The 18947-nt window shown below is 44.5% G+C and overlaps 1 protein-coding gene across 1 annotated transcript; it reads left to right on the forward strand.

Moving 5' to 3' along the window:
* Positions 1-4643: 4643 nt before the first annotated feature.
* LOC115089784 (uncharacterized protein CLBA1-like) lies at positions 4644-17097 on the forward strand. The gene is made up of 5 exons (XM_029598082.1): positions 4644-4942; positions 8596-9300; positions 12613-12761; positions 13474-13603; positions 16980-17097. The coding sequence occupies exons 2-5, from the start codon at positions 8833-8835 to the stop codon at positions 17067-17069; spliced, it is 837 nt and encodes a 278-aa protein (XP_029453942.1). The 5' UTR covers positions 4644-4942; positions 8596-8832; the 3' UTR covers positions 17070-17097.
* Positions 17098-18947: the final 1850 nt, after the last annotated feature.

An 18947-nucleotide genomic window follows, 5' to 3' on the forward strand; every position in this document is an offset into this window, starting at 1 on the left:
AAACAAGCCACGGCTCCACCATGCGTTCTGAAATTAATAATTTAGCCAAGCGTAGCAAAGGTTGAAACAGCCCTACAACATTAAAAGCGAAACACAGACACCCTTCTAATGGGTCTTCACCTATGCACGCTTTATTTCATTTCCATAATCCCCTCAAATCAAAGTCAAACGTGAATTGCACAATGCTCTGATTACTTTAAGGTTAAAACCATTTTTAAAAGTTACTACCTGATGTGCAATTTCAGCTCGTGCCTGTCTGCTGCCAGACTACAGATTTGTACTTAAAGCCGTCTGTTGTTTGTTCACGTAGCGATCTTCCAGCAGAGTTTGGTGGCCCTCGGACCTTCTTCTTCTTCTTGCCATATCTTGAGGACCAACGGAGAGTCTATCTGAAAGCATCCAACTGGTGAGGAAGGGCATGACAAGAAAAAGAAGAGGGGAGGCTGAAGGTGAGCGGCAGCTTTTCTGTTTCAAGTTAACTCTGCTATAAAAAGAAAGATAAACTACCCGCGGGAGGGCCCGTCACCTCTACTCTAGCACGGGTGTCAAGGGCGGTCCTACACTGAAGCTGGGCAGAGATGCAAATGATGCCGAGCCCTGGATGTTGTTGGAGGAATCGGCTGTGACTGTACAATATAAATCACAGCCACCATACGAATCATCCAGGACACATAATCATTCCATTCATTCCAATGATTCCACCTCCAAAAGCCTTAGCTATGGCTCGAAATCACCGTTCTTCTTCCCTATGCGGTTCTAAACTGATGAAATAAGCTACCACAAGCTGTGCACTTATCAACTGACCGTACGTCTTTCAGGTATTCTTAAAAAAACCCAAAACTTTCTATTCACTGCTGTTTAAAGCTGTCCTGTGCCTACTGAACTACCTTCCCCCGCTGACGAATCAGTTAGGGGAGTCCCAGACTCAGAGGACCCTTCTGGCATCTCTTTACCCAGGCCTGCATCAGGCTGAGAAGAACCAGGCTTAGTAAAATCAGACGAAGGTTAATTCCCCCTGAGCTCCCACGAAGCGCTGACACAAGTCAGAGGGAACGCCAGGCTGAGATGCTCGAATATGACAGGCAGCACAGAGGGTAAGACGCTTAGGTTTGGGAGTGAGTGCCGAGGTGGTGACCTGGATTGCAAATTGGTTGACGGACAGAAGACAATGTGTGATGGTAAATGGAACCTTCTCTGAAGAGAGAGCGGTTTTAAGTGGTGTACCGCAAGGATCGGTGTTGGGACCGGTCCTGTTCAATATCTTTGTGAGCGACATTGCGGACGGGATAGAAGGCAAGGTTTGTCTTTTCGCGGATGACACTAAGATCTGCAACAGAGTGGACACGCAGGAAGGAGTGGAGAGAATGAGACGGGATCTAAGGAAACTGGAGGAGTGGTCGAAGATATGGCAGCTGAGATTCAATGCCAAGAAGTGCAAAGTCATGCATATGGGGAGTGGAAACCCGAATGAACTGTATTCGATGGGGGGGGAAAGGCTGATGTGCACGGAGCAGGAGAGGGACCTTGGGGTGATAGTGTCAAATGATATGAAGTCTGTGAAACAATGCGACAAGGCTATAGCAAAAGCCAGAAGAATGCTGGGCTGCATAGAGAGAGGAATATCGAGTAAGAAAAGGGAAGTGATTATTCCCTTGTACAGGTCCTTGGTGAGGCCTCACCTGGAGTACTGTGTTCAGTTCTGGAGACCGTATCTACAAAAAGACAAAGACAAGATGGAAGCGGTACAGAGAAGGGCGACCAGGAAGGTGGAGGATCTTCATCGGATGACGTACGAGGAGAGATTGAAGAATCTAAATATGTACACCCTGGAGGAAAGGAGGAGCAGAGGCGATATGATACAGACTTTCAGATACTTGAAAGGTTTTAATGATCCAAAGACAACGACAAACCTTTTCCGTAGGAAAAAAATCAGCAGAACCAGGGGTCACGATTTGAAGCTCCAGGGAGGAAGATTCAGAACCAATGTTAGGAAGTATTTCTTCACGGAAAGGGTGGTGGATGCCTGGAATGCCCTTCCGGAGGATGTGGTGAAGACCAGAACTGTGAAGGACTTCAAAGGGGCGTGGGATAAACACTGTGGATCCATAAAGTCAAGAGGCCGCCAATGAAGAGTGGGTGACTCGCCAGAATGATGGCTAATGCCTGGAGACAATACCCTTATTCAATAAACGTACACATGCTTACTGTGACTCCAACATCATTCTAGCTTCAACAGCAAGAGGAAATGTGGAATAAAGGATCTGCACTCACAAAGGGGGGAGTAGCTGGCTTGTAACGGCGGTTACTACCCCAAACCAAATAAGCCTGTTACTTCAATTTCTATGCAAATACAGCATAGTTCTCTGCTTCAACGGCAGGGGAGAAGAAAAAACTGATACTACACACATCCAGCAGAGCTCTCTGCTTCAACGGCAGGGGAGAAGAAAAAAGGGTTCGCACTCACAAAGCGGGGAGTAGCTGGCTTGTTACGGCGGTTACTACCCCAAACCAAATGTGCCTGATACTTCACTTTCGATGCATATCCAGCATGGCTCTCTGCTTCAACAGCATGGGAGAAGAATAAACTGATACTTCAAGCATATCCAGCATAGCTCCCTGCTTCAACAGCAGGGGAGAAGAAAAACAACTAATAAGGGCTGTATAACATAGTCTGGGTAAAACAAATAAGCATGGGTGTAGCTTGCTTATTGCGGCGGTTACTACCCCTACTACCCCTAACTTATCAGCTAGATATTCACTTGGATGCAGCTCCATCACTGCTTTCTACATTAATGGTGGGGGTGGAAGGGAAATAGAACCAAGAGCTAAGAGAAACAGATAAGTATGAGAGAAAAAAGTGTGTGAAGCTTGCTGGGCAGACTGGATGGGCCATTTGGTCTTCTTCTGCCGTCATTTCTATGTTTCTATGTTTCTATGTTTCTTCGCTATAGGCGTCACCAGTCTGTCAGTGCACTCTAAAAGGCTACGGAGAAGTGTGCGTCCAGCTGTATTCATGCTGCAAAAACTAGGGCTCAAAATGTAGGTGTCCAAATTTTAAACATACAACCCTGTGCCTCTAAGAGTGCCCAAAAACTGAGCTCCCACAAGGCCGCTCAGATTGTAGCACGTGCGTATAAACGCTCAGATAGGCGCCCCTATCATCGGTCGCCCAACCAAGCGTCCAACTAGGCGACCAACTAGACACACAAACAGGGCGCTCAACTGGACACACAGCCAAACGCACTCGCACGAACTGACGGAACTGAAGAGGGCAGCCTAATGCACAGGAAAAGCGCTCGAAACGCCACCGCAGGCTACCACGCGGTGAACAAGGAAAGACCTGAGAGCCAAAACCAGCCGCTCAACCCACCAGGCTGCCCGTGGCCCCCAAGCCCCTCCAGAGGTGGGAATGAATATCAGCATGCTGAGCACAGAGAATGAAGGGAAGAGGAATCCCTACAAAAAAAACCAAAAAAACCCCTTCTCTGTTTTATTATTATTATTTCTTTATTCTTCTTTACCTGAGCTCAGCCCATACCGGCTGAGTACAGAGTCGTTCTTCACCGCCACTCTCGTTTTTCTGCACCCGCTTGCCTTTCAGCTGTTTTACAGCCAGGCCTGGCGTGACAGTGCATTTGCACAGGACAGCACACCCAGGGGAGGCGGCGAGCCGGTGGCAGCAAGAGAGACTGCAGGGCTGCCGGCAGCTGAAGAAGAGAGGCCGCAATCCGCTGGTGCTCCAGCTACCGTTGGACATTGGAGAGGCCTGGCTTCCAGTTGCGTGTGCAAACCAAGCTACCAGACCAAGGTACTCATCTGAGGGAAGGATCCAATATAGAGCACCTCAGGAATTCTCAACTGAGGGAGGAACCATATGAACTTTCACCACAGGAGAGCAGGCCAAATTAATTTTCCTTCTTCTTTTCTCCTAAAAACTTTAAGCAATTCCCAGTAGGGAGATGCATGTCCACCATCTGCTGGAGAGGAAGAATACTGGCAGGCTCATGGCAGTTCAAGTATATATATACTAGAGATTTGCTTCGGGTTTTCATATTGTGTCTGGCTTAGTTTCCCCCTCCCCCATGGGAATTTCGTTTTTCCTGTGGGGGGTTTTTCCGGGGGTCCCGATTTTCAGGTTAGCGCGCATTAACCCGAAAATGAATTGTTTCCAAAATTTCAGAAAAAATTCAATCATTTTTCGGTTCTCCTGAACCATTCCCAATTAGGCAATTTCGTTTAAATTGCCTAATTCGGGAAAATGAATGCACATCCCTAATTACATACTTGACATCAGCTTTGCTCTGTCTCCATCTGCTGAAAGAGGTGCATAACCCACTTGCCACATTGATGGTATTTAATTGTCTAAACGAAGACATTGTTATTTAGTTTTCTGACTATATATGTTTAAATTACAACATATGCTGATAGCCAGATTTTACTGCAGGATACTGGGGCTGATCTTTTTCAAATTTTAGTGCATTGGCACTATAGTGTCAATACTCATTTCACTTCTGCTGCTTCTGAAAATAACACGAGACAAAAAAACTCCTGAACTGTGAAGGAAAAATGATATGCAGGCAACACCCTAAATCCACCGTCACTAAAGAGGCATCCGTGCCTCCCTAGATCTCCGGGCGAGTCTCGTTTTTAGAAGGGCGGGGCCAGTGAAGTGCCTGGCGGCACACGAGCAGCTGATTTGGGCTAGGGCGAGCGTGTCGATGAGAGGGATTGGAGCGGTCGGAAGAAGCCCACCCACCACCCACCGCAAAACCCAAACAACTTCCCAACCAGGAAACGAAACAAAACAAAAAAGAGAGGGGAGAGGACGAGTAGCCACCAAAAAGTCTGAAAGGAGAGGAGGCGGCCGGGAAGGAAGCTCTTCCCCCCCAGCCCTGGAAATGTCACGGCTCGGCTTCCGCCTCCTTCCAGCCAGGGCTGCAAGGTGCGTGCAAAGCCCCGCGGCGCGAGGAAGGCGAGCGAGCAAGCTAGGAGGCTGCGCGTGAGCGGGCGGTGCCGGCGCGCGGGCTGAGTGGCAGCCGCAGGCCGAGGAGCGCCTTGTGCCCGGCTTTGGCTGGCAGCCCCCGGCAGTGTGTTGTCGTCTTTATTCGCAGCCTCTGCGTCCTTCCTTGGTTACTGCCCTGGTGTTGGGCCCGCCTGGAAGAGGCGCGCGCCACGGGGCTTCCGAGCGGTCTTTTTGCACGTTTAAAGGGGGTAGAGGCAGGAGGAGCCGGCTAAATTGTTCGCGTGTTTTTCCGGCGCCCTGAAGTGCGGTTGAATGCCAGGTTTGTTTTGTCAGCAGAGGAGTCCGTGGTTTAGCGCTGCGTTGTTGATTTAAAAAAAAAAAATCTTCTTAAAATACTTTTCACGGAAACACTTTAAGACGACATTTTAAACTGTTCTTAGTCATAATGAGGATGATTTAGAATGCTGTGTGGCTCGATGCTTTGAAGAGCTGTGAATGTGCTTTTTAATTTCTTGCATCTTTTTTTCTACGATTTTCTTAAAGCGATCTAACCTCTACAGTGAGGTTATGTGCTTTTTATCTGTCTCTCTTCTTTTTTTGTTCTGAACTTCAGTAAACCTTTTGTGACATCACAAGGGTTAATAAGAGAACTTTTTTGTCAGTGTGTGTATATCTCCCCCCCCCCCCTTTTTTTTTCTGTGTCCACTTCCCTGGGGTCGCCAGTTTATGCTGCGGAGGAAACCCTTTGATAAATATTAACGGATGTTCACCTTCTTTTTAAAAGAGACCTGACCTCTATATTTAAACTCGAGCTCTCACCTTTTGGTGGCTTGGTATAATTCTGGGAATGTTGATCCAAGTTCAGAACAGATTGCGTATTGCGCCATGTGAGGAAACGCTGGAGACTGAAGATGCTCATCTAAATCATTTTATCATTTTTTCCCCATCAAGCCCCATGCTAAAGTAAATGGTGACAGTTCTGTACCAGTGGGGGAAAAAAAAACCTTGAATCAATAAATTTAAATTTAGAATACTTGAATAAAGCCCCGTATTTTGAGAACTAAACAAACATATCTTCCAGTTTCTGTTAGTCCGATATTTTAATATTTCATCATTCAAGAGATTTGCACATTGTAATGGGTTTTTTTCTTAACTTGCAGAATAATTTACTTTTTTTTTTTCTTTTTTACTATATCCTAGAAGAAAGACAGGGGATATGATACAGACTTTTAAATACCTGAAATGTTTTAATTATGCGCGAGAATCAAGCTTTTTCCATTGGAGAAAAAGCTGTAAGAACTAGGGGGTCATAATCTGAAGCTCGAAGGGAGTAGAATCAAGAACAACATGCAGGCAATATTGTTTTCACAGATAGGGTAGAAGATGCCTGGAATGACCTCCTGGAAGAAGTGGTGAAGACCAGAGGGCAACAGAATTCCAGAGGGAGTGGTATATTTATTTATTTATTATTTTTATTATACCGAGTTTCATGATAGGAATCACATCAACCCGGTTTACAATTAACAATGTGTGTAAAGGCAGAGAGTAACATAGTAAAAACATTTCCCAATTCAACATCAAATATAGTCTGAAACTAAAAAATATTATAATAATATTTAGGATGTGAGAAAGTTACAAAAAACAAGGAAAAATAACTAGGATCTGAAAGGGGAAGGAAATCCCCCTTTCAGATATATATATGGTATATATGCAAGTAGATTTCCCTAGTGGCTAGAGAATGGAAATGAAGAACAGTGGTAACTTTTTTTTGGTGGAATATTTCCGGGGGGTGGGGGTGGTAACTGCACGGAGCGGCAGTTCCAACCAGCCCCTGGTACATTCAAGGGATGCATCTGGGCATATCTTCCAGTAAACCTATGATGGCGGTAGAGCAAATGCAGTCGGCTCTTGTGCTTTTACAGCTGATGCAGGCCCTCCGTGCACCGCAACAACATAAGAACATGCCATACTGGGTCAGACCAAGGGTCCATCAAGCCCAGTATCCTGTTTCCAACAGTGGCCAATCCAGGCCATAAGAACCTGGCAAGTACCCAAAAACTATATTCCATGTTACTGTTGCTAGTAATAGCAGTGGCTATTTTCTAAGTCAACTTAATTAATAGCAGGTAATGGACGTCTCCTCCAAGAACTTATCCAATCCTTTTTTAAACACAGCTATACTAACTGCACTAACCACATCCTCTGGCAACAAATTCCAGAGTTTAATTGGGCGTTGAGTAAAAAAGAACTTTCTCCGATTAGTTTTAAATGTGCCCCATGCTAACTTCATGGAGTGCCCCCTAGTCTTTCTATTATCCGAAAGAGTAAATAACAGATTCACATCTACCCGTTCTCATGATTTTAAACACCTCTACCATATTCCCCCTCAGCCATCTTTTCTCCAAGCTGAAAAGTCCTAACTTCTTTACTCTTTCCTCATAGGGGAGCTGGGAGAGTGGAGATCTGTCAGTCACCTGTTTGGCTTAGATGGAGCCTGCTTATTCTTAAAATGTGTACAGGCAAAATAGTGGGGTGGGGGGTGGGCGGAATCTGGCCATTACTTTCCCAGCGTGAATGGGGCATCCTTATCCTTGGGGTAATTACCCTGCAAGGAGTGCCAGTTACAAGCCCGAACCCTTTGTTGGGCAGACTGGATGGCCCATTTTACTATGAAAGCTCATACACGTGGTCGTCTCTTGGAGAATTCTTACGCTGCTGCGATAAGAGGATATCACGACCTGATTGGGTATAAAATCAAAGGGTGAAGCAGAAAAAAAAAAGTGGTAAACCTGGCGAGGCAATAGGCATTATTCAAAACAAGAACAAATACTCAAACCAGAATGTATGTGTTTGAACAAAGAATTAAAACCGCGCTCTTCGGGCTAGCCTGGCGCTGCCATGCAAACGTCCAGCACCACACTGCAGCTGGTTCATTCCATTTTAAGAACCAGTTTATTGTCCCAACGTTAGTACGAGCTGCATTTTTGAGAGAATTCGTTTGGAAGTGAAAGTTGCCAGCACTTTGACCTGCACCCTTTTATGGGTTCTGTGACTTCCTGGTTTGTTTTTTTTTTAATCAGATGTTGGTGGGGGTGCGGTTTAAGATTGCAATCAGAAATCTCTTATCTCTCTCCCTTTTTTTTTTTTTTTTTTTATCTGTAACCTGCAGAGTCCCTGGAAGACTTCACTCTGTTCCTCATAAACTAGGAATCTAGCTCGGTCAGACTAAGGGAGGACTCTAAAAGAGATTTATGTTTTGTTTTGTTTTTGCCCAAAGAACAGGTAGTGTAGCTGCACAAAAACCATATGTCCATCTCTCTTCTTCAGAGGTAAGAAGTGCACCATGACCTAGAAGGACAAGCAAAAGGGGACGCAAAAGGCAAATTTAATATCCTGAGGAATGTACTTGGTACTGCTGTTTTTAAAGTCATCAACAGCAGCACAGGATTACACAGTAGCTTGTTCTAATCAATAAAATCACCTGACACCTCAACAAAGAGCCATATTTAGCTACTGTGTTGATATGCCTGTGTACTTTAAATCTATTTTTGATGTTTTATTGACTGTCCGTATGCAGTGGTCATTATTTCAGCTTTTTTTTTTTTTTTTTTTAAACCTTTTCCTTTTCCCAGGTAACAAAGCCAGGAATATTGAAACTATCAACAGTGAAAGCACATGACGCCCTCACCCAGCGGCGTTAATGAATTTAAATGCTTGGGGCAGAATGAAGAAGCTGGCTGCGTTTCTGCTGTGCTGAGAAGCTTTTGGCGCCTGTCGCACGCCGCCCTTGCGGGATTTACGGGGATGACGACCCGCTGTTCACCTATTCCTCCTTGCTGACGGCCGCCTAGCACCATGGGGCAAAAACAATGCAGGCTCGATATTTGTTGGAAAGTCCTGCTCTAAACTGCGCCTGCCCGCAGCATCCCGGTGAAGCCGTCGCTGGTATGGCCCTTGGGACGGATGAGCGTCCTGGAGAGCGGAGCAGCTTCGATCAGAACTCTGAAGAAAATATGACACTCGAGAAGCTTCAATCCGGCCTCTGGGAGGCTGTGGGTGAAGCGAGGATTTGTGCAAGTGTAGGACTGCCTGAGAATACCGCTGCTGCCAGCACAGTAACTGAGCACAGTAATTCGTGGGGTGACTTTGAAGGCTTCACTGAATCTGTAGCCAAGTCTGAGAGTTTTAACAATATGCTTGAAGCGCTGGTGCCAGTGTCAGACAGCCTCCAAAATGTTGCCGCCGTTAACCAAACTCATTGCACTACCTCCGGACACGATTATCCCGAGTCCACTGAACACGACAGAAGAAATGCTGCTGCCGATTCAGGAGCTGAGGTTTGGGTTTCATTACAATCGTATTGTAAACTTTCACAATTACGTGTATTCAGAATCTATGTATGTATAGTTCACTTGGGAATTGGAGGCCTCTGTCTGTCGGTGTCGTTTCGGCTGTGGTCCCAAGGTGGGGGGCCAGGTTTTAGCATGTGCCATTTTCTTGACGACACACACACTTCTTGCCAGTAGTGTGTGCTGTTTGCAAATTACACTTGTCCCTGGAATGGCGCATTGCTAAAAAGACGAGGAGAGGGGTGACATCCCGCTGTGGTGGGGGAATCTGCTCATGAGGGCTGCAGGAGGGGCTGTGCTAGGCTGAGGGGGTGGTGCTATGGCCAAGCTGGTTGGGTTGCAGGGTGACAGGGGGAGAAGGATGTTTCATGTCCCTGTATATGCACTGAGTGCTCAGCTGTTTTGTTTTGTTTTTTTTTAAGAACATTGGATTTTCTGACTCTTCCCAAAGTTGGTCTCTAGGTGGATTGCAATAAATTTTAAATGAGCAGAGGCACTGGAGCAGCTTACATTCAAATCAGGATTTGCAATTAATGAAGCATTGGGATCCAGCATAGGAAATCCCCATTAGTGAATAGTTTCAAGACCCAGTTGTGCCCCTGTTGTGTATAGCACAGTCTTTTGTAGAGGGTTCAGGAAGTTGGGTAGAAGATGTGGGTCTTGGGAGAAGGCCTGGCTGAAAAGCCATGCCTCAGCTTTTTTACTGAACTTAAGGTAGCATGACTCCAAATTTTTGGTGCTGAAAGCACACAGTCTTGTGCAGGACAATCTGGCAGCAGCCAGGGGAGGAGAGGAAAGAAGAGCCATTTTGGCAGACCGGAGTTGCTTTCAGTGTGAGTAAGGGGAGAGAAGCTTGAGAGAGGTATTCAGGGGCCTGTTTATTCAAGCAGAGAGTTCTAAACTGGGAGCCAGTGAAGATGATGTAGAATAGGCTTGATAGGATCAGTTGCTTTTGCACTTATTAAAATTCTCGCAGCAGTAACTGGCAAGATTACATATAGCAAGGAAATTACATAGTTGGTGATCTGATGCAGATACATGAAGGAGGACCTTACTGCTTTTGGAATTTGGGGTTCCATTGTGAGCTTTTGGCAGAGTTGAACCTCTAGGCTTTGTACCGACTCCTTTAGGATTTAAGGTGGCACCTGCTAGTGAGGGAAGTTTTTTTTTTTTTTTTTTGTTTTTTTTTTTTTTTTTTTGGGTGATGGACTAGCCACAGGGGTTCCAGTTTAGATGGATTTAGTCTTTGTGTTTACTAAGCCACTGTAAGACAGTTATTAATGCTGGTAATGGATGAAGTTTGATCAGATCCAGTTTTGGTGCAGAGTTGGATGTCATCTACAAATAGGTAGCACTCCATATTCAAGGACTAGATGAGGTCGCAGATAGGACACATGTAGATGTTTAAGCACAGTGGGGAGAGGACCAGTCCCTGAGGTGTAGGGTAAGATGGTTTGTTGGCCCTCATTATCAAACTGCGTTCTGTTAGCAAGGAATGATTCAAACCACTTTAGGGCAGTGCCATCTATTTTTTTTTTATGTCCTTGAGTCGCTGGATCCAGGAGATGGTGATCGACTGTATCAAAGGCAGCCGAGAGATCAAGTAGGACAGTGAGGCAGTCACCACCCTGAACTGCATGAGGGTGGATACTGTTTGCGATGGCCAACAGAACTGATTCTGCTTCGTGCCCTTTCCTGAATCCAGATTGGTACCGATTGTAGGATATATTTTACTACGCTGGGAAATCTAAACAGAGGCAAGATGGGTAGAGAATTTTAATTTCATTTGTTTTGTATACTGCAATTTCCTGGTTAAAAACCTACCGGTACTCAGTGATGATCGTATGGTGTCATGAGAGAGCCCACCCTGTTGAGATTTAACCCAAAATAGTATTTTCAAGGAGTCTTCCTCAATTGTAATCAGTTAATAAAACCCAATCCACAGTAACACATTCACAAGGTCCATCATTTTCAATTTAAATCTATTTCTACTGATACATTCTCTAGTTTTGCAAAGGTAAAAATCAGTTTAAACTAATTTTCACCCTAATTTCAAAAATACAGTTGCAAGCCTATGATGCTTTGCAGCATTTCCTCCCTCAAAAGACTGACAGTGGGGCATGCAGCAAAAAAAGTGTGAGAGCAGTTTGTACCTGCCTACATGCTTCAACCAGGCCTGGATTTATGCACAGGCCTACTAAGTCTGTGCCTAGAGTGGCCAAATTTGGGGGTGAGTGATATGCATATAATTTATAGCACGCTTTGCCCACAGAAATTTGGAACTAAGCTAAAATCTATAATTGCATCACAAAGGTGCGACTAGGAGACATGGCAGGGTAATGCTCTGGAATTTAAAAACCCGGGTAGAAATTCTGCAGTGTTTTCAGTATGGCTAGAATCATAGTAATGCTGTGGCAGTAATTATTAAGAGGTCCAATAGTGAGAAGAGACTTCAGGAGCCAAGTCTGAGGTTGGCCTTGCACAGAGAGGATGCAAGTGGAACACTAAAAGCCCACAGGCTGATGACTGGGCCAGTGCTGGTACAGATGACACAATGAATCGGGATTTCTAGACCAGAAGGGCAGCCAATAGGCTTCTCCGGGTATTAGAAGCGTTGTAAGGGTGTCTGATTGAGGGTCCCCACATAGTCTGGTGCTGGTTCTGGGTTTAACATGATGGGTTTTGATGACCTGTGATCAAATTATGATTTTGTTAGTAGCACTTAGCGGGACACAAGTTTTATTGTGGTAAGACCTGGTGGCGGGGGAGCGGCTGGGTCTTGGATTAGGTATGCTCATTTGCCCAGGATAGGTAGATGACCCAAGCTTCTACAGCCAGAAGCTGGAATCAGTCAGCAGCGGGGGCCAGCACAACTGGGCAGACTGAACGGGCCTGGTCTTTATCTGCTGTGTCAGTGTGCAGTACATAATAAGCAGCTCAGAAATGTTTGGGTGTCTTTTTTTTTTTTTTTTTTTTTTTTTACCTGTAATCCAAAGTAAACTGCTGATGGAAAATATAAATGCTTTTTGTTGCTGATTATGCTTGCATGCTGTGAAATTTAACAGGCAGGGTCAAATATTTCTCTTCTAATGCTTAGGGGGTGGAAAGATGAGTTTTGGGTTTCTGAATAGCAGCTAGCAGAAGAAAACAGACTCCAGCACTGTCCTACAGCATAATCCTGTTTTATAAAGGAGCAAATGTACACAAGACTGCGGAGTAAATATCATTCTGCTACAAAGTGAAGTGAATAAAATGCCCTTGACTGGACTGCTAACTCCAAGAGTAATTTTGTTTTTGTAGGTCAGCTTGAGCTATGAGGACATCTTTAAGTTTAGTTTTCCGGATGGACCTGTACAGCAGTCACCCGAAATTGTAATAAGTTTAAACAGACTTCTCGAGACCAGCAGTGAAGAAAAAGGAGGGGTCGAACTTGTGGAGGCACAGCTTGGGTAACACACGTTTTACTAAATCTTGGTTTAATATATATATATTCTTTCAACACTTGACAACCTCATGTGCTACGGAAGAGTAGTTTTGCACCTAAACGTTCTCATCTTCCACCGCTGGCCTAGTGGTCTTATTTTTAGAGGTACACCACTTCTTCTTTATGGATAGTGCACGGATGCTAAAAATGGCTTACCTTTTTTTCTTTTCTTTTTGAGTTTTGACATTTCAGGGCTACACCCCTTGATTTGCTGACCCAGTCTTTGGGTGGGGGGGAATTCTCTGCTTCTTTCTCTATCTTCTTCGGGCCCCTAACACTTAAGGTGGTTCTGTGCTTGGTAGCCTCTGGTCGGCACGATGCTGTAGAATACCATTAACATTCATCGTGCTCTTCTTGTGCCATGTTGCTGCTGATTAAGCCACTGGTGCTGTATTTAGAAGTTGGTATTTGGGGGTGATGTGCAGCAAATGTTCTGGATTTGTCTTTAGCATGTAACAAAGCTACCACCACTTGATGTTTTAAAGTTTTGTTTGCATCTTCTCTGGTACACCTTGGTGGATTCCATAACTGTGGGGAAGTTTGCTCTATTGCTTGCCCCTTTTTTTTTCCAGTATTTGTTGCCACTTTAAGTTCTTGGAAAGCAAATGTTTAAAATACATAGAGAGCTAGAGGTTCACTCAGTTTATTTTGACCATTTTTGTGAATCACTGTTTCAGTGTCAATTCTGTAAGCACTTGGAGAACTATCCATGGTATGAGCACAGGATCTGGATTAAGATGTTCCTGGCATGAATTCACTTGCTGCAAGAACATCATGTTTGCTCTCGGAATCAATGCAGATCAAAAGGTGAATACATTTTTCATTACAATGATATTTTTGAGGTGTCCTGTACCCCAAATCCCGACATAAGTTTGTTAGTAGGTTTAATAATAACTTTGGTAATGGGTTAGCACATTCTTGCAATACTTTGAGGAAGGAAACTTTCAAATTTCATCCCATTGTTTTTAAACACCCTTCTTATGGCTTTCCAGCATATGGAATGTTGGAAGGAATCATATAAAGGGATCAATGTCTCCAAATATTTGACATGCAAACATCAGGGTGGTATTGAGAACTGAGCCTCCAAAACGATCCCTGTTGCTTTCTATGGGAAACGGTTAGAACTGCTGAAAAAGAAATGCCCTCCCTCAGCCTTCCAGCACTATGGCACAAAGCAATACAGGGAAAATAACTGAAACAGCTGTCAACGTATGGTACTAAAAAGCACTTTCAAAAAAGGGCGACCAGAATGATAAAGGGGATGGAACAGCTCCCCTATGAGGAAAGACTAAAGAGGTTAGGACTTTTCAGCTTGGAGAAGAGACGACTGAGGGGGGATATGATAGAGGTCTTTAAAATCATGAGAGATCTAGAACTCGGTTATTTACTCTTTCATATAATAGGAGGACTAGGGGGCATTCCATAACATTAGCAAGTAGCACATTTAAAACTAATCGGAGACAATTGTTTTTCACTGAATGCACAATTAAGCTCTGGAATTTGTTTCCAGAGGATGTGGTTAGTGCAGTTAAGTGTAACTGTGTTTAAAAAAGGTTTGGATAAGTTCCCGGAGGAAAAGTCCAAAAACTGCTATTAATCAAGTTGACTTAGGAAATAGCTACTTCTGTTACTGGCATTAGTAGCATGGGATCCGTTTAATGTTTGGGTGCTTGCCAGTTACTTGTAACTCGGATTGGCCGCTTTTGGAAATAGGATGATGGGCTTGATCGACCCTCGGTCTGATACTGTATGACTTCTTATATTCTTATGTTCCTCTATATATAGTGTACATATCGCCCCCCCATACTACACACCAACCCCAATGCATACCTACATACATGTACCTCTGAAATGCCTGTGTGCGCACAAAGACACATTCTTTCATACCTCCATCCACCTGTCCCTCTGCTCCCTCTACACCCCATCCATACACGTGCCTGTGCACACAAACTCCACCCACGCAATTCATCTACAAATTTGTTGGAAGCATTCAAGAAGCTTGCTTTCCCTAGTTGTTATAATTGCATAGGCACTGTAGTACATAAGAAATATCATGTTGGATCAGACCAAGGTCCATCTAGCCCAGTATCCTGTTTCCAACAGTGACCAATCTGGGTCACAAGTACTTGGCAGGCCCCAAAAAATACATCTATTTCTTGTTACTCACGTCCAGGGATAGCAATAGCTTTCCCTAGTCTACCTGACTAATAATGTTTTATGGACTTTTCCCCAGGAATTTGTTTAACATAGCAGGGTTTAATATAGATTTAGTCGCCTTGATCATGTCTTCTGGCAACAAGTTCCACAGGTTGATTGCATGCTGAGTGAAAAAGTACTTTTATGTTTTATTTTAAACCTTTCGATTGTTAGTTTCATAATGTCCCCTTGTTTTAATATTATTTGAAAGAATAAATAACCATTCATTATTTGCTCATTCCAGCTCACTCACGATTTTATAAACTTCTGTCACATCCCCTCTTAGCTGTCTCTTTTCCAAGCTGAAGATCTCTAACCTGTGCAGCCTCTCATTATAGAGGAGCCATTCTATCCCTTGTATTATCTTTGTTGCCCTCCTGCACCGTTTCTAGTTGTGCTATGTCTTTTTCTGAGATATGGCAACCAGAACTGTCCACAGTACTCTAGATGTGGTCGCACCATGGATCAATAGAGGCACTATCACTTCTGTCTTATTCTCCATTCCTTTTTGGATAATTCTTAACATTCTATTTGGGGGTTTTTTTTACCACCGCCATACACTGAACTGATCTGTGGTTTCTCAGATCACCCCTTATAAAAATCGATGTTAATTTGGCCAACCTCTGTCTTCGGGTACCTTTGGATGTTTTTAGGAACAGGTTTTTAAAACAATTACTTGTTTTGAGTTCATTCAGGACTCTAGTCTGGTCCTGGTGATTCTTTTTTGCTTTAGTTTGTCAATTTTGACCTATTACATCCTCCATTATCACAGAGATTTTTAGTTGCTCAGAACCATCACAGAATGTTTTCAGTGTGGATATAATCATTCAGTTTTTCTATTTCCTTGTCTTCCCTGACCACCCCTTTTACCCTTTGGTCATCTAGTGGTCCAGTTGACTCCCTCACAGGCTTTTGGCCTGAAATGTATTTGGAAAAGGTTTTAATATTTTTTTACCTCTGACATGCTTCTTATCTAATTCTATAGATTCTTTTAGTACCTGTGCCCAGGGCTAATGCTACCTGTTTTTTCACCCTGTGTGAACAATTACTATACTGCCATCTCCAGTAGTAGTGATGACAGTGGAAGATGAAGTAGAGGATCTTTGAGTCATCATGCTTAAGGGCTTTGCAGTGGCCCTTCATCCAGCCCTGGAAACCCATGCATAAGGAGGGGGCAGAGCTGCTGATGGACTTATAAGTATGTTGACTCATGGATCCTGTGCTTCATGACTACTGCTGCTGGACAGAATGGGAGTGCTTTTCAAGCTGCTGCTCCTCCAGCTGGGGCACTTGGGCATCAAGCGGAGCAGCTGCCCAGATGTATTTTCCCAGCCTGGAGGTGGAGGAGGTTAAGCCTAACGCATTCAGCATTGCCCAGATCGCTATCTTGCACATTTTTAAATGTTTGATTTGTGTTATAAATTGAGGTGCTATTTTTAACGCAACAACAAAAGGACCAGATACTGAAAATTCAAGTCAAAGGCTAACGCCGTAGGTATATATTATTTTATAAGTGGAACCGCATCAGCAAGCCTGACAACGTAATGTGCCTTAGGCAGAGCCGTCCGGACTTCTAATCATTTGCGGTTATAGACAGGCATATTGATATGCTTCAAAGTAGATATTTGTCAAAAGGATAGAAATGATAATAACATCCAACTGTGCCCTTATAAATAAATTGTTGAAGAGACCAGACAGCGGCCGGTGTTTTGCAACACAAGGTTGCTTCTTCAGGAGTCAATGACAAAAGGATATTCTGAAATGCACAATATAGAAGCTGACTTAATGTATCATATAGAAAAAAAAGAAAGTAGAACTACTTAACTTAATGCCTCGGCGTCGCCAGCCTTTTCATCTGGACAAAAAGGCTCAAAAGAATTCAAGTAGTAAGGGACAGAGACAATGGTCGCTTAACAGCACCGTTAACTGCTCACTGCATTGAACATGCTCACACCTTTGATTTGAAAGTTTGTGTTTTTTACAACAGTTTCATCAACATTGGAGTGGAGGAGATTTTGATACTGTTACTTCAAGCCGAGCAACGATGGATACATCGTCTGGGAACAGTGGATCCTGATGGTCTCAATACAGCTTTGGAACTGAATGTTTTTTCTGCAAATCTCCATTGTTTCCTGTTAATTGCTACGATTGACTTGGTGTTGCTATAGCAACCAGACGCTAGACGTCATGACGTCAACGTGCTCAAAAAACCGCGGGCTATTTAAATTTGCAACCAGTTCACGGCAGTCTCTGTCCCTTACTACTTGAATACTACTTTGAAGCACATCAATATGCCTGTCTATAATCGTAAATGATTAGAAGTCCGGACGGCTCTGCCTAAGGCACAGTACGTTGTCAGGCTTGCTGGTTAAGGTTTGGGTGTTGGTAGGGGATGGGTGTCGTGCACTTTCCTCCCTTCATATCCTCTGGTTCCCTTTCTCTCATCATCTTTTCCCTCAACCCTGGCCAGCTCACTGCTTTTCCTCTATAATGGCAGAGTGTGGGAACCCTGTCAGCTTCACGGTTTCCTGCTCTTCTGTGTTTTTTTTTTTTTTTGTCTACCTGCCTGCTGGTCCTTTCTGTGATGTCTGAATTAGAGATGAGCGGACAAACCAAAAACCTAGTGCTTTCTAAATTTTGCAAAACGCGCTAAAGAGTGGGAGAAATACAGACTACCTGTGAAGTCTGCAGCGCCCCATAGAAGAATGCTCTAAGGGCGAGGGGTAGGCCCAGGCTTCAGTCACTGTCGTCTTACTGCTCCATGCTGCTGTTTTCCAGAGCAGGTTATTCCGGCCACCTCTTTGCTCTGATTCTGCCCACAGCACGCTGGACCCCAAGTTATTTCCCACAACGGGACACTCATTTAAAATGATGAGAGACAGTGGAAAGCTGCTTCACCATTATCCTACCTCTCACCCTTCCTAATCAATCTCATTCCCCGCCCCCCGCCTACACACACACACACACACACACACACACAGCTGTACTTCCTTTCTTCTTCTCTCATATTCCCTCTTTTCTAGATACCTCATCTGACGATCGCCCTCCCCTTTTATCCTTCCTCCTCTCTGCTGTGCTCCCTCTTTCTCCTCATTTCTTTTCTAAATTCTTCTTTCTCCTCATGCTCCTTATTGTCTCTCTTCCTCTCTGCTAGTCTGTTTTCTTTCTCTTGCAGGCCCTCCTCTCCTATTCCCTCTCCCTTGTGTGTCAGTAACTTGAACACATGGCTGGTATCTCCCACCTCCCCATCTGTTTGGTTTCGCTTTGCTTAGGGGAACCTCTTATAGCTGCAAGAGGTAGAGATGAGCAGCAGCCTGTTTAAGCCTGAGAGAGACCTGAAGGCTTTTGCTAACTGCTGCCCCGCATAAGTTGCTTCTCTGTGCAGATTCACGCTGGCCCTGTCACTGTCCTGTTGAAATATGTCTCTACTAGTGGCAAGTACGAGGTATATCCTTGGGCCTTATGGCCGGGGCTAGCCAGTGTGCCCCAGAGGGAGGGAAGGGAGAGAGAATCCCTGCTCCAAAATAATGGTAGAGTTGGGTGGTCCCCACTCCTCCCTTGGGCCCTCTTCCTGAGTCTCCTCCTCCATTCTACCTCTCCTCATTTTGGTGCAGAAATCTTCAAGCAACAGCTGCTTCTGGGACAATAGGAGGAAAATTCAGTGTGATGGGCTGGGCTGCCAGAGGGCCCGCGAATCCTTGCCAGCTCACAAGTCCTTTGCTGAATTTTTTTTCTGTCATCACTGCAGATAATGATTGCTTGAAGATTGGCAAGCAGCAAAACTATGCTTATCCACTCCTGATGCTAGCCTGTGGTGGTGGTGGGGGCATGGCCAATACTTAAAGTGGAGGGTGTGAGATCCGGGCCAGGAAAAGAGGAAAAATCGGGGTGGGCACTTACCTAGTCCATCTAATGTATTATCCAGTCTTGTACATGACATACCTGAGATGACACC

Source organism: Rhinatrema bivittatum, chromosome 4 (assembly GCF_901001135.1).
Source record: "Rhinatrema bivittatum chromosome 4, aRhiBiv1.1, whole genome shotgun sequence".
Classification (NCBI taxonomy): Eukaryota; Metazoa; Chordata; class Amphibia; order Gymnophiona; family Rhinatrematidae; genus Rhinatrema; species Rhinatrema bivittatum.

Excerpts from the sequence above, each read along its gene's own strand:
- LOC115089784 (XM_029598082.1), top strand. The coding sequence starts at position 8,833 with ATGCAGGCTCGATATTTGTTGGAAAGTCCTGCTCTAAACTGCGCCTGC. Across the intron at positions 9,301-12,612 it reads CTGCCGATTCAGGAGCTGAG|GTCAGCTTGAGCTATGAGGA; the intron begins GTTTGGGTTTCA and ends TTGTTTTTGTAG. Across the intron at positions 13,604-16,979 it reads GAATCAATGCAGATCAAAAG|TTTCATCAACATTGGAGTGG; the intron begins GTGAATACATTT and ends TTTTTACAACAG.